This window comes from Lacerta agilis, chromosome 3 (assembly GCF_009819535.1).
Source record: "Lacerta agilis isolate rLacAgi1 chromosome 3, rLacAgi1.pri, whole genome shotgun sequence".
In the NCBI taxonomy this organism is placed as follows: Eukaryota; Metazoa; Chordata; class Lepidosauria; order Squamata; family Lacertidae; genus Lacerta; species Lacerta agilis.
Window position 1 is genome coordinate 23,631,924 of NC_046314.1, and position 16,328 is coordinate 23,648,251.

General features: G+C 41.9%; 1 protein-coding gene across 1 annotated transcript in view; it reads left to right on the forward strand.

The window, feature by feature from the left end:
• TPO (thyroid peroxidase) overlaps positions 1–16,328 on the forward strand; it is a 61,900-nt gene that overhangs the window by 14,791 nt on the left and 30,781 nt on the right. The window contains exons 8-9 of the mRNA XM_033145369.1: positions 5,722–6,237; positions 15,564–15,822. Of these exons, the coding sequence (XP_033001260.1) occupies positions 5,722–6,237; positions 15,564–15,822 (775 nt within the window). The remainder of the gene's footprint in view (positions 1–5,721; positions 6,238–15,563; positions 15,823–16,328) is intronic.

Genomic DNA, 16,328 nt, shown 5'->3' on the forward strand with positions numbered 1-16,328 from the left:
AATTGCCCCATAAACTATAAATTATTTTCCCCATGCATATAAGGATCTCCTGCACATATAGGTTGTCCCATTCCTTTCAAAGTAGGTAGCACATAAATGAATATCACTCATCTAAGAAATCACTGCATGGATTATTCTCCTACCTTCAGTATGTCGCAAGATTGAGTATTACAAAATTACTGTCCATTTAAATAGTCTCATATGAAGTCTGATGGGTGTGGGCTTCCGCTGTGCAAAATGTAGCAACTGTATTGTGCAAGGGAATTACAAATGCTGTTGCTGGTGGTCATATATCTATAGAATGTATGCCCCCTACCGAGTTTGGGGGTGCCTGGACTAGATGACCCTCAGGGTCCCTTCCAACTCTCCAATTCTGTGATTCTATTGTTCTATGAACATTCATCCATCAGATGTGGTGACAATTTATTTGTTTATAACAGAGAATCCTTGGAACTGTAGTTTAACCCTCATAGAGCTACAATTCCCAGCACCCTTAACAAACTACAGTTCCTGGGATTACTTGGAGAAGACACCCCCAAACTCAGCCCTCCAGATGTTTGGGGACTACAATTCCCATCATCCCTGACCACTGGTCCTGTTAGCTAGGGGTGATGGGAGTTGTAGTCCCAAAACATCTGGAGGGTCGAGTTTGGGGGTGCCTGATTTGGAGGAGCCCATGACTGTTAAATTGGTACAAGACTGCTTTAAATGTTTGGTGTGGATGTGACCTAAGCCACTTTTCAAAGCTGCAACTTACTTTAATAACAAATATGCATTTTTTTCATTTTTGTAAAGCATTAAAATGTATGATTCAAATCACAAGAAACCAGTCAGTTCTATTAAATGTGCCCAATGCAATTAAATGGATTATCAGCCCCTTTGAACAAATTGTGTTTTAGGGTTTGTTTTTCAACCTTCATTTATTTACGTTCATTTCTTGAGGATTGAGAAGAAGAAACATCCCTCTGAGCAACGGATTTCTTTTCTCAAAATAGAAGAACCCTCTTGAGTATGATAATTACAATTCAGAGAGAGATTTTAATAGCTGGTAGCTATTTGATGGCCTCCGCAGTAATTAATTTAAAAAAAGTCAGCGTTGTAATTATATTTTATTTAAAATAGCCTTGGTGATAAATACAATTAAATAGCTGGAAATATTTTCTTCTAATGATTCAGTATGAATATACTGCCTCTAATTTTAAGCAGAGAGGATCTGCTCTCTAACTCTTCAATGTGAAAAGCTAAGGTCAGGTGGGTCGTTTTTAGCAGAGCTAAAATCCTGTTGTAGAAGTATTTCTTTATTGATAGACTTCATCATATAACTGAGGTGCGTTGTTATCTTCCTGCCAAAGAAGGAGGCAGGAGGCACCTAGAAGGCCACTAGCTTAGGCAAGGTACTGCCCTAGGATCCATAGATCATGTGAGTGTCTGCAGAGGTCCTCTTGCATGCAGCTGTACTTGCCCAGGGATGGGGAACCTGTAGTCTTCCACATATTGCCATGCTCCAACTCCCATCAGCCCCTGACAGGGATGAGTTAGAAGTCCAGCAACATCTGGAGGGCCACAGATTGCCCATCTCCGGTCTACACAATTGGTAACTTTGTGTTTGCAATGGCAATTGTGTAGACAGAGCCCCGCATGTGTATAGTTATATGTATTGGGGTTCTGTTCAGGTATTTAGATGAAGGTATGCAGGTTGAAAATATAGCCTGATACCCCTTTCCGTGTGCATTGAAGTCTTTAAATTCATTTAATCTTATCCGGCAGAGCGTTTCTTCTTATGAGTTAGCGCTGGTAAATGAGATGAACTACAAAGAAGGAGCCTAGTTCATTTTGGTCCTGTAATTTCTCAGAGCACATTTTTTGGAGCGTTGATGATGACTCCTAGGTATTATAAAAGAGCACAAACGATTGTTGCAAGGATTGGTGTTATCTTTACAGATCACATAGGATTTGGGGTCTAGGTAGGATGATGCTTCACAGTGGTTCTGTGATTGGAATGCCACGTCTATTTTTCTTTCCTAGGAAAAAAAAGAAGTATCTAGGGGAGGGGCTTATTTGGATCAGGATCACTGAGGGTGGGGAGAAGGAGGCATCTATGTTTTGGCTACTATGCACCATCTCTAACCCAATTTGCCCAATGAACTGCAATGAGCCACAGAAGGGAAAACTTTCAGGCACAAAGTTATGCCCCTATATTTTCCCATTGTAATAGACAAGCTGAGCTTTCCTTCTGGCATGGTGATGTGCAAAGGAAATGGCTTCATGTAAATACTCTACAGTAAGATGTTACAGGTTGCAAGAACAAGAAAACATGAGGCATGTTTGATGTCACTTAAAAAGGAACATAGTAAAGACATAAACAAATAAATTAAAATAATGAAGGGGTAATAACATACAAAATGCATTGCATTAGGGGAGACTGCTTTGCAGAAATGTGTATTTGAGGCAAAATTGCATTCAGAAGTATGTATATTAGGAGAAATCTGCACTAAAATGCTGGTGAGCTTTCAGGAGGACTTTTAAAAAAACAAAATGAGCAAACAGATGTAGAAATATAGAGAACTTAAGAATGGGAAAACGAGAAATGGGGAGGAACAAAAACTGACAGATTCCTACCCCGCCCCCTGCCGCCACTTGGTGTGTTGCAAGAACCTTTTCATCTGAAGAAGTGTGCATGCACACGAAAGCTCATACCAAGAACATACTTAGTTGGTCTCTAAGGTGCTACTGGAAGGAATTTTTTATTTTATTTTATTTTCGCCTTAGTTCACTAAGTAATTACCGGTAAATGCCTAGTGAATTTATTCAGATTCTACATCACAACCAGCGGTTCAAAACAATATAGGATCCAATATAGTCATACCAAGCAATAGTAGGAAGAGTGTTGCCATAGATTCACATGGTGCTCTGCCTCTGAGGAATTTACTGTTTAAATTGGGAAAGGAAGAGAATGAAAGGGATGGATATGAGCAATGGGAGTTACCTGGGTTTAGGCTTATTTTCAGCTGGGGGAATGGAGGTACATTGGATCCTAAAAATTCCTTCCCTTCAACTGAAAGGGAAAATAAGATGCATCTAAACGACCAAATTAATAAAGGAGGCAAACATTGCATCAGGGGAACATCAAGCAAAGAAAACACTTGATTACACAACAGAGGCAATAAAGGCCACGATTAACCAGAGAAATATTCATTGTCAAAATAAAGGATCACTCCTTGGAACTGTTTCCACTAAACTAATGAGCAAAGAAGTGGGAGCATTTATTAATCAAACAAGTTTTAATCAGCTTAGAAGATAAGCAAGTATTTAACATAATAGCCTCCTTGATAGCATTCCCCACAGTAATGAGTTTTCAGTGCTATTTTAGAAAAAGAAAAGAAAAAAAACCAACACGGCGTATTGAATAATGGGGGGGGGGGGTATGTCATTAAGCCACAGATTTTTAAGCTCCATTACAAGTATCCTTCAGCCCTCATCTTCTCATTTAAATCTCAGATTTCCTCTCTATGTGCCTGGCATCTCCCCCATTCAGTCTGGTTTTTCTCCACCAGCATTAACACAAATTTAAAAGCCCTTTTTTGTTTGTTAATAGCACCTTGAACATGGAACAGATTTGATGCATTTATAATGTAATATATGATACCTGCAAGGTTAATATAGGGGTTTATAGAGCTTATCTTGACTTGTAGAGTATATGCTTTAAAAAAAAAACACCCTACTCTCAACAGCAAACAGAAGAAAAGGTGGATTAGGTCAGGAATCTCTACAAAGCTGGTGCTTTTTTTCTTTATCAAACCACTGCAGAGGTTTCCCTTGAGGGGTTATTTTAGCAAACTGTATTGAAAAGTACCAACCCTTCCTTAACAATCGTACATAATGGCAGAGGAAAATCGTCCTCTTTCCAAAGTTTTGTTATCCTTTGAAATTCACAACTGAGAGTTCTCACTGAGGATTGCCCCATGAGGGAACAAGACATTTTTCTTATCACGCCTTGTCATGGTTCATTACATTAGGTGATGTGTTGCTAAACTTCAGACAAAATGGGTAGGGGCAACAGGGCCTCCCGAAGATGATTTGATTCCTTTGTAGGCAAAGGACAAGATGGAGTTCCATCATCTCCCATTCTGTGCACAGAAGCCTATTTCAACACCGGTAGCAGAACAGCAACCTTCCCTGCAGCTGAGGGCACCAGGTTAGCTTAGGGGTTTTAGGATGGCAATGTGTACACACAGGTCTACCTTCCCAACACCTTGCTTTCATTCTGTCCTTTCCAGCATCTGCTAAGTCAGCTGACCCTCATTTTGTCTAATCATAGGCCTGGCCTGGCAGAGAAACACATTTCTAAGTCGTATTTTCTTGTAGGTGTGTCAGGTAAAAAAAATGTGTATGTGGATTTTGTGCATCCTTCATTTTCAAATACTGCACAAACACACACGCACACACATACCTTTATTCTGGTGGGCTACTGAAAACCTCCCTTCATTCTTACAAATGTCTGTGAAATTGGCCAATTGCTTGCCCTCGACAGGATTGCACTTCCTCTGAAGGAGCAAGGAATGCAATCTGGCTTCTGGTTCCCGCTTCATCCCTGGAGACCTAGGTAGCCTTGGTGGTAGCTGAGACTGGTGTTGGCATAGTGCACCTCTGCTCAGAGATCAACACTGGCTGTCAGTTTGTTATTGGGACAAATTCAAAGTGTTACTATAAAGCCCTTAGCAGCTTAGGAACAGTTTACATACATATTAAATACATAATTACCTTATCCCAATTATGCTTGTTCAACCACTTTATCATTCACAATACATGTATTTACAAGACCAACACCCTATGTATTCTTATATTTTAACTCTTCCCCCTCACCCCACAAAAAAACAGCTTTTAAAAACAGAACCCATATGTTGTGAAACTGCGTATGATATGGGGTGGCCAACTCCCAAGAGACTGCGATCTACTCAGAGTTAAAGACTGGCAGTGATCTACCCCCTTTTTGGGGGTTCAGGTCAAAGTTTTTGAGCTTTTTTTAGGAAGGAGGGAAGACCCATTTTGGGGCTAAAGGGCCAAAGTTGTTCAGCTTCTTTCGGGGGAGCCACTGATCTACCAGTGATCTACCACAGCCATCCAGTGATCTACTGGTAGATCACGATCTACCTGTTGGACGTGCCTGAAAACGTTGGGGCCCTTTGGGTGATTATGTATTGATGGTGTATTAATTGATGCCTAATTGAAACTTCAGATTTTCCATTGAATTAATTTCAAATAAAGACCTGGAACTGAAAAATGGAACACAAGCAGACCAGCAAAACAGTAAAAATATATATCAATATATTCCTTTAATTTGCCTATAGAGCCTCCGTAGATTGGCAGGGGTTTCTGATTCCCAACTGTTTAACAGTAACAACAACAAGGATTTGTCCTTTCTAAACAAGGGCATTAAACTGCTTTATGCCAAGTGCAAGGGGAAAGGTGTGATTTGTGCACATGCCCCTGTTCCCTTGACAACTGATGTGTCATGAAAATGAAAGAGGCCTTCCACTCAGAGATCTAATCCACTGTGTGCACAATAAATACACCACAAGAAGCAGCCCTAAGAGTTCAGCCACATGTGCATCAGCAAGAGTTGTGTCGTAGTTGTGCACTATGTTCCCTAACGAAAGGTATTTTAAAACAAAATAGACGGCTACCCACCTGTAACTGAAAGGTATTTTACTTAATCCGCAGGTTTTTGCCAATGATACGTTCTCCACAAACCTGAACTGCCTGCCATTTTACCGCTCATCCCCTGCATGTGCCACTGGTCACCAAGGATTTCTCATAGGAAACCTCTCTGTCTTAAATCCAAGGCAACAGATTAATAGCCTCACCTCCTTCCTTGATGCATCGACTGTTTATGGCAGCACGCCTGCAACAGAGAACAAACTGAGGAACCTGACAAGCGAAGAGGGCCTCCTGAGAATAAACACACGGTATTTTGACAATGGCCGTGAATACCTTCCTTTTGTGGCCCAGGTGCCTTCCCCTTGCACTCAAGACCCCAAGGCGGACAAGGAAGAAAGAATTGAATGCTTCATGGCGGGAGACAGTCGAGCTAGTGAAGTCCCTTCACTGGCAGCTATGCATACCCTTTGGTTGCGAGAGCACAACCGCCTGGCAAAAGCGCTGAAGAACGTCAACCCTCACTGGAGTCCTGAAACTGTCTATCAAGAGGCCCGCAAAATCGTTGGGGCGCTGCATCAGGTAAGCTGACATTTGCCTGCATGTCGTTGCGCATCATACTTTTTGATTCTGACGCTATACAAATAACGAAGTGTGTTTGGGTAAATAAACATGGGAGGTGGTGAGGATTGCACCCACTATTCCTGCCCTTGTTCAGTTGGAGATGCAAGTTGGGCCATGCATATCAACTGCTCTTTTCAGGGCCCCAGAACACTGAGCCTAAGCACAAAAGAAGTGTTGACATGGGTTTGGATCAATAGGCATCAATCCCATCACTGCACCCTTTCTATCTGCTAGCTCCCTGTTATCCCAAGTCACTCTGCACACACACCCTGCACCCTATTAGCCAACTCCTAGGCGACAATGTCCCTTCAGGCCCCACAATAAAATATTTGAGGGGACCAGACCCCCAAAGTTAATGAGCATTGTCATTCAAATGGTTTCTGTGTGTGCCACATCTTGTGATCGATACAAGGCCCCTCCAATATTTTATTCAAGTTGGCACCTCTGCCCTGCACACAGACAACTTGTATGCATCATGACTCTTCCAACTGCGGCTTGTGACCCTTTCCCCTTTTATGTAAGAAGACGCATGATGATTCAGGTCAAAGTCTATTCTAATATAGCATCCCGTTCTCACAGTGGCCACTTAGATACTTCTGGGAAACCCAAAAGCAGAACCTGAGCACAACAACTGGCATTCAGAGGCCTGCACTAACTCCAACGATGGAGATAGAACCTAAATATTATGTCTAGCAGGCATATCGTCCATGAGCTCTATCCTCCTTGTCTACAGAGTTTCCAACTATTGAAGAGGGGTGGCGAATACTTAGCTTGTTTCATTTCTTAAGTCTATGCTTTCATTTTTCTCTCGTTTCTTTTCTGGCAAGTTCTGCTGCCCTGTGTGTTTTATCCTGGAGAACTTCTCTTTTATAGTTCCACTTTATAGTTCTACCTTACAGTTCTTTTGGGGCATTGTTTGCAAAATTGCATTTTGTAGGCAAGTAACTGCACTCCTTAAAAGAGATTTGAGATTTACGGTGCGCAAATGCTTTGCCTCTAACGTCCTTTAACCACATGAAGCAAGATGAAAAATTTTAAGGGTGGATTACACACATATACATATGCCGCTTTGTGAAGGAATCCTATTTCTCTCTTTCCAGCTGCTTACATAGGCCTGGAGTAGGGTTGCTCAACAAGGGGGAAGTTTCATTTCCCCCAATAAAGCTGAACAACTTTTGTGTCGGAATTTTACTTCTTGGAATATGGCAATACTAGCCTGGAGCATGAGTAACTTATAGAACATGGGTGGAATCCAATGGCCTGGTCACCTGGCCACAATCTTTTTCACTATTTTTGGATGGATTGTGTTTCTATTTAAATCGTAATAATTGTTTCTAAATTTGCACCTCTACATCTAAATCAGCCTGTGCAAATCTTAATTAATAGTTTGTCCTCTTCTAATAATGTACTTTCTATTTTGGGGCAATGTGCAAGTAGCTGCCCTACCTCTTATACAAAACCTATACAGTCAAATGCCTTGGCTCCTGAACAAATCAGCTCCCGAATGATCGAATCCTGGAAGTGAGCGTTCCGGTTTCCGAACATTCTTTTGGAAGCCAAACATCTGACGGGGCTTCCGATTGGCTACAGGAACTTTCTGAAGCCACGCTTTAGTTTCCGAACGTTTTGGAAGTTGAACGGACTTCCGGAACGCATTCTGTTTGACTTCCGAGGTACAACTGTAGTGGGTAATACTCAGGCCTGGCTTACACATGCCACTTCAGGGAAGAGGTTTTTCAGGTGACCTCAAGTGTGAAAAGTTCATTTGCAGATCAGAAAGCAAGGTTTTCTACTTGTAGAGATGGTTTTTCTACACAGAGGATCATTGGAGCATGTGACTGTGCACCTGTAATTCCAAGCAGTAGTTGTGTTTCCACCTCAGAAATCTATCAGCTTATTTTGGGGCATCGATAGACAAGGACTTGTTCATCCTGGACACATGGACAGAGTGATCAATAAAAGTAAACCCACACATAGCATCCTGGTAGAGCTTTCAAGTGATCAGTTATTTCTTGAGAAGAAAAAAAAAACAAAGTTGAAAGAGAGAGAGAGAGAGAGAGAGAGAGAGAGAGAGAGAGAGAGAGAGAGAGAGTTCTATTAGTTCCCTATGTCTAAGACAAGAAGTTCAGTGGTCTGCCTCCTGATCTAATAACAGCAGATGGACTGGTCAGGTGCATATACCTGCCATTCTGAGAAACTGCTCATACTCACCAAAGGTGAGTTCATCACACAGTAGTCCTGTTCAAGTGTTCAGAAGAGCAGGGTGTGCCCACCAAACCTGCCCCCTCTGTCATTTCACTGTCACCACCACTCATGGAGTCCTCCACACTATGTAAGCTAAACTAGACGATCAGGGCTGTAAATGGCACAGGGATCCTCCACAAGCAAAAAAGGATCCACAATGCAGAAGTTCTGCACCTCAACAAATGGAGGACAGTAGGAGAAGAAATAGTGTTGCAACAGGAGGAGGAATGTTCCTTCCATCTTACAATGATATACAGGAAGAGAAGGGTGGAATCTATACACATATGAAAAACGTTGTGAAATTCTTTTTCAAATTTTTTTTTTGAAAAATATATTGAATTTGCCATAGCTCACCATCGCCATCTAGTGTCACATTTGTGTAATGCACTTTACAACACACTTAAAACCTTTTATTTGCTGCTGCATAACTGAGTCCAAGATCAGAATACCTGGTTAGGGCCTCTGATTCATGTTCCCAAAAGCAGATTTTGACTTTGGGCAACTGGAATATAGTTGCCTTTGTGAAGAGAAATATGCCCCCAATGGCAAAAAATATATAGCAAACATTATTCCTGCATCTCTCATTCGGAACTGGGCATCAGACCGTCTAAGTTATGCTCTTTATGAAGCCGTTCACATTTCTATGTGAGAATTCTAATTAGGATACAAAAAGATTGCACACTTCATTTAATCTTAAATAAAAATCTCTTAACGACCCCAGACATTTGTCTTCCTTATAGCTTCCTCGCACACACTGTGCAAGTCCCTCTGTCTTAAATGTGTTGTTTGCTTTAAAATAATTGCCATGAAAGGCTCGGAATGGCTTTTTGGCACTAGTTAGCAGTGAACAAATCTGGAAAGAAAAAGAAAAAACACAATGCACACTAGGCTTCTGGGCACTCAAATGTTAGTGTCTTGGAATCAGACACGTTCTGCCCTCAGACAAAATAATTTCCAAAAGGCATTTTCTGTGTATGACTCTGGGCTACTCATCATCTGTCTGAGTATCAGAGATTAATGAGATCAGCCTGTGGCACATTAGAAATGATTTGGAGTGGATTTAGTCAGTTCAGGGACACACATGCCAACTCTGTATGCAACTCAGATACTTAGAGCATTAGCAGCCCCCACAGTTGAGGTTGCCCATGCGTTTACACTCTAAGAGTTCTTTCCAAGCAGCTATAACCTGGGTGGGGGGGGGAATATTGCAGGAGGCTGAGAAAAAGAGAGCAGATATAGCAAAAGGGGGAGGAAAGGGAAAGCCCTTGTTTTGTTTGGTACACTAGTATAGCAAAACTGGAAAGTTAAAGCTTTAACAGTGAACTTTTGTAGACTTTTTAAAGAAAGATTTGGCTGCTCTGAGAACAGAGGCAATTGAAAATATTTTTTTCCTCTGGGAAAATATCATTTGCACACAGCCAAACATAAAAAAAATACCTTGTGAAGGCAATATCACTATTTTCTCTACAGGTACATTAAAATGGAAAGATAGCAAGTGCCCAGATCTCTGTGTCACACCCAGTTAGACACTCCCCATGCTATTAAGAAAGGCAACCTAGTACTAAATCCGAAAAGTGTATCATAGGAGCTGGAAGGGACCTCAAAGGTCATCAAGTCCAGCCCACTAGCAGTGCAGGGCATTCACTGCTAAAGCACCTCTAAAGAATGGATTTGAATCCAGGTCTCTCCACTCTGTCCCCCAGACTTTTGTTTGCTTGCATTTCTTTTGTGTTCCATTTTATTCTCATTTGGTCAAGGCTTCCAGTTCCTGAAGCAAACCGCCTTGCCTATAAAAACTTCCTTGCCTCTGCTCACTAACCACGATGGCATCCTCTTGGGCTTGGTGTTTCCTTGGAGGACTGCATCTGCATTGAGCTCTTGAGGACTGCACTGATGCCGATGGTTCTAGCACTCCATTTTCTGCTGCATGGAGCTCAAACTTAGTTTACACATTTCCATCACGAAAGACATCTACTGCAGATGCAATCTTAGCTTCATTCTCGTATCTCATTTAATTCTTTTTTTAAAAAAGAAGTCCAAACCAGTCCTCTGTTTGCTCTTCCTGCTCAGAGATATTTAACTTCCAAGGCACTTCCACAGATGATGCCACTGAAGAGGAAGGCTGGCTGCTTGCAGACTTTCAATTTCTATTCCTTTTGCCGCCTTTTCAGTAGATCTGCTCAATTCAGGTCACAAAGCCATATTGTTAAGATGAAAGTTGTGTGTTTTATTTTATTTTATTTTTCTTAGCTGGACTGAATGTCTCCACGGCACAATGCAGACCATTTCTCGCAACAAAGGCTGGCCGAATACGGATGTGTCCTTTTCTTTCCCTTTGGTAGTAAGGCACAGTCTTAAATTGTGCCCAGTGCGGGTAGCTCTGCACTGTAGGGACTCTGGGGGATCTCATGTTGAAACGCAGACATCTAATTTAAAGGGACAGCCAGATCATGCTAGTGATGCATCCAGTTGTTCAATTTCCTGCCACCCCAGGAGCAACTGGTGCCATATATGATAGTGATTACCCCATCAATATTTGAAGCCGTATTTCAAGCTGCAGAAAGGTATTATATGTGGGATATGGAAGGTGCCCAGAATTGAAGGCAGGTCATTCCGCTCTAATTAGTTTGAATCCTGCTTTTAAAATAACAGAAGACTACCTGGGTTACTGATGGGACAACAGCCTTTATGAGCTGCTGAAAGCAAGTGGAAGGGCTCCCAAACCACCTACAGCCCAGCAAAAGGGTGGATTGTAGCCTATACCAGCAACTTAAAATAATGGCATACATTTTTCCCCCTGTTAAGTTTTTGACGAGATCATTATTACCCAGACAGTGGGAAACTGTATTGGCTTCAATACCTAAGGTGTCATTCGATTTAAGACTAATGCAACAGTAAATAATATTTAGAGTTTATTGGACTCCTTTAAGGTGGTATAAAAAACAGGTCAGCTAAGATAGCTCAGTGTTGAAGATGTGGCAAGGACAATGCCTCTCTGAAACACATGTTTGTACCTTGTTCTTTACTTAACAAGTTTTGGGAGAAAGTGCTGGACTGTGTTAAGTATGACTGTGCAGAAAAAGTTAAATCTTTCAGTGGAGAATATTTTATTGAACTATATTTCTGCAGTATGGAAATTATCAACAGGGCAATGGAAATGGATTTTTCCATGCCCTAATGGTGGCCAAGAGATTGATATTGAGGAATTGGAAAAATAAAGATAGGATACCCTTCAATCAATGGACTGACGATATGACAGCACTAGAAATTTATGAACAGACTGCTTACAGGCGCAGACTCTGTATGGATAAATACAATAACATTTGGAATGAATTTATACAAAATGTAGTAGGCTATTAACATTTACATAACCACTAGGACAACACGAGATCACGCAGGGCCGATCCTGCCATGGATCAGGATGAAGTGAGCTGCTTCAGGTGGCATGTGATAGGTAAGAAATGAAGGTACACAACTGAGGGTGCCCATTGGCTGTCAAAAAACCATAGTAGTGCTAGGGAAATTTCAGTGCATTCAAAATATTGCTGGGAAACTGAATGCATCATAGCAACAGGACCAGCAACAATGTGTTTGATTGCCCTCCACAAATGAGCCTCTGTGGCATCTATGCTCCTACCTTCCAGCAGGACTAATGATCTGGCAGGCATTGTGTAGGAAAGCCGAACCTTAAAATCCAATGGGCAGCCTCTTAATAATCTATCATATTTCAGGCTTTGCCGTCTGAGCATGGTTAATTTGCAAAGAGCATAACTGAAAGCTAAAGTAATGAGGCAAGGAAGCCAAGCTTAACCTCTGGAGCGAACACCGAGGGCTTGGAAAGAACCACATCTTTCTGTAGTTTGTCTGAACTTGCCTTTTTGGTGTTAAAAAATAAAATAAACCCCCCTTTCCCCCCCAAAAAAAGGAGTGAAACACATTATCTGATGAAACTACGTTATCCCTGCCTGAATTTTTCAATATGCACTGTATCAAAGCATTGGGTGCATTTGTCCATTCAGTTTATTGCATATTATATCAAACTTATCATGTATTTTATTAGTTCTCGATACTTCATATTCATCCCATTATGCTTTATTAAGTCCAATGTAATCTTAAATCTGCAATGCAGTTTTCATATTTTCCATCGCAATGTATCATTTCCTCTCTTTTGATCAGTGTTTCTTATAAGCTTTTTTCTATATGCTTCAATAAGCCTATAACATTATCAAAAGAATTTGCCTGGGGAACACTTATCAGCATTTCTATAACAAACTGTATGGTTTTGGGGTTGTTGTTTTTTGGAAGATAACTATGAATTGTCTGCTGATAGACCCATTTAGACCTATCAAATGGATTCTGTGACCAAATAGTCTTTAAGACATGGACAGTATTACATACAGGAAAGAAGATTCCTATGAACAAATACCGGTAGGTTTTTCCCCATAGATCTGCCTAAAGCAGTGGTCAGCAAACTTTTTCAGCAGGGGGCCGGTCCACTGTCCCTCGGGGGGGGGGGGGGCTGGACTATATTTTGGAAAAAAATATGAACAAATTCCTATGCCTCACAAATAACCCAGAGATGCATTTAAAATAAAAGGACACATTCTACTCATGTAAAAACACGCTGATTCCCAGACCGTCCGCGGGCCGCATTTAGAAGGCGATTGGGCCGCATCTGGCCCCCGGGCCTTTGTTTGGGGACCCCTGGCCTAAAGCATGAGTATCCCTTGGCCCTGCACAGCAATTAAGCTACAGAGTGGGAGATGGGGTGCATTGGGGGAGAGAAACACCCAGTCACATTTTTGGGACCTGTTTTCCGAAGCCTAACTGCTGCACATGCTCCCTGCATGCTGTCATTCTGAAAATCACCCTTCAGTGGCAATTAGGGTTAGGGGGGGAAAGTTCATGTGAGAACTCCCCACCACCACCACCACCAATTAGGCCTAATCTGTGTGCCAGTGAGGGTGATTTTCAAGGGAGTGGTAGCTAGAAAGAGTTAAGCCCCCACGTCACATGCACTGCCATCAATCCCCTCAGAACGATTAGGAAATAGAATCTTTTTCTCAGGCTCATTGCCACGCAGGGGAGAGAGAGCAAAATTGAGAGAGAGAAGGAGGTGGAGACGTCGAGAGAGAAGCACCATCCGATCCACTTTTTCTACACCTCTCTCATGCTCCCACTTTCCTTACCCCCCCTCCCCGCAAAAATTCCAAATGTAAGCTTTCCTTATTAGAGCCCAACCTATTGATTGTTTTGGTTGCCCTTTTCTCTGATTTTAAAAGGCCAGGTTCCTTTTCAAAAATTTTGTGAGGTTAGAGTACTGTACGGAGTTTTCATATTTTTATAATATCTCTTTATATTCAACTATATGCAGAACGAGAATGCAGGGAGCAACAGGACTGGCACAAGAATTATGGAACCCTACACTCATCCACCCCCAACTGCTGTTTCCCCCTGCCATTGCTAACTCCTCCTCCTTTATCTCCTTGTTGCTGCCATCCCTTTGCTCTTCCCCCTTTCCCCCATATTTACTCCCCCCCCCAATGTTTTGCTGCTGCATTGAAAGCGCTTGCAGATTCTCGGCCTGCCCCTCCCCTTTTGACATGGCCTGAAGAATGCTTGTGCTGCTACAGCAGCAAACCACAGCAACAGCTGTTCTGGTCACCTGACCCAGAATGCCTTGTTCTAAGGAAGGACCCCCCCCACCTTGGCCCTTCCACAGACCAAAGTAGAGAGAACTTAGAGGCTGCAGGAAGGTGGCCAGTGTTCGCAGCAATAATGACAGCCAGGTGATACCGAGACAAACAAATATGGCATCTGAGAATGTGGGTCCCAATTCACTGCCATGCTAATACCTGCCACCTGAGACAATTTTCTCAGCTTGCGCTACTCTAGCACTGCCCCTGGGAGCAAGAAGGTTCATAAGTAGTCATTTCTCCTCCCACAGTAGCATCAGCCACCCAGAGGAACAGACACATTTCCCCAAGGGCTTTGTTAGGCAGCTTCAGAAGTTTGCGTCTTTCCCTTGTCACTTTCAAATGGCACAAACGGTTCCCTTACAGCAGAATCCTAAACTGGTGCATCCAAAAGCAAGTACCATTAAGTTTAAGGGAGCTTACTCTCAGGTTAGTGTATGTGGGATTGCAGCCTTAAGCTCTTAGCCTACACAGAGAGGTGGATTCAGATATCATTATATAAAGGTCATTGCAAAAGGTTAGTCTGGTGGGCCATTAGGTCAATAATAGAACACTTTCTGTTTAATGTCAGCTAGCAGGGTATAACAAAATAGAAAGATGGTTATATCTTTTTTGGGTGATCCATCAGCATGGAGACAATATTATTTCATTGCCAGTAAAGAATGCTGTGAAACACCCTTATTTTGAGACCACTGAACACCTCCAGTCCAGGTTGAATGTGGCTTAATTTCCCCGTCCTATTAGAAAAGTTCCAGCTGAACTAATCTTGATCTGGGGGAACTACTCCCACAATTCTCCATGGTAGGGAAGGGGCACTGATATTAATGCCCCCCCATCCCAAATCAATGTTCAAAACTCAGCAGGCGGATTTTGCACCTGGCTATTGGCCACTTGTGACCAAGTGAAGATGCCCGGGTGCCAGGATGACATCTGACGTCTCCACCATCTGGAGGTGCATGCCTGGGAATCCTTAGATCTTGACTGTTTTCACACACCTGCCACACATCCTGTAGAATTCTATCCGTTATATTTTAACTGCACAATGAAAATGAATTTCCGGAACCAAAAAGTCGCATTGAAAAATACGACTTTTGAGCTGTCTGGCCCAAAAATGGCATCTAGGCATTCCATTTTGGCGATTATAACCCTGGTTTAAGGAGCCATTTGGCACCTAGCTTATATAAATATGAGTTTGGCTCTTGTTGCTAGTGAATGTCCCTATATCTAAGGAGTCCAGACCAACATCTGGCAAGGCTTTGTCTTGTTCAAACACACAATAGGCTTCCTACAACATTGTTATTAACTGTGAAATATTCTGGTTTCCCTTATTTCCCCCCCCCCCAGATTATTACCCTAAGAGACTACATACCAAAAATCATTGGACCAGGTGCTTTTAACCAATACATTGGTGCCTATAAAGGCTATGTTCCCACAATGAATCCTTCAGTATCTAATGCATTTACTACGGCAGCTTTTCGCTTTGGCCATGCTGCAATTCATCCAGTCATAAAGAGACTCGACGTACAGTATCAGAATGACCCAAATCTTCCTAATCTTCAATTGCATGAAGCTTTTTTTACCCCATGGAGACTTATTAAAGAAGGTACTTTGTTTAATACTATTACATCTTCTTGCATTACTGCCGTTATTAGCAACTGGATTCCTGTAAAACATAGGGAGATTTTGTCCTGATTTCATCATTGTTCAGACTGTTCAACAAACCATGAAGAGCAAGTGCTGATGTGTTTTTGTCTTCTTGACTAGCATTTCCAAAGTCATATAAAAAAACACCAAAATAAATTGAAATATTCAGTTCAGTTTATTTTACCTGTGTGGATAAACTAGGCTTCTGGAATGAATTACAGCTTGGAGGGACAAGGGGAAAGAGTGAAAGGTTTGTGTAGCCTTACTGTTTTAATAATTATAATTATTGTACCCCACTCATCTGACTTGGTTTCCCCAGCCTCTTTGGGCAGCTTCCAACAAAATATAAAGGAACCAAACATCAAACATTAAAAGCTTCTTGAAACAGGGTTGCCTTCAGATGTCTACAAAAGGTCATAAAATTGTTTGACATCTGATGGGAGGGTGTTCCACAGGGCAGGCACA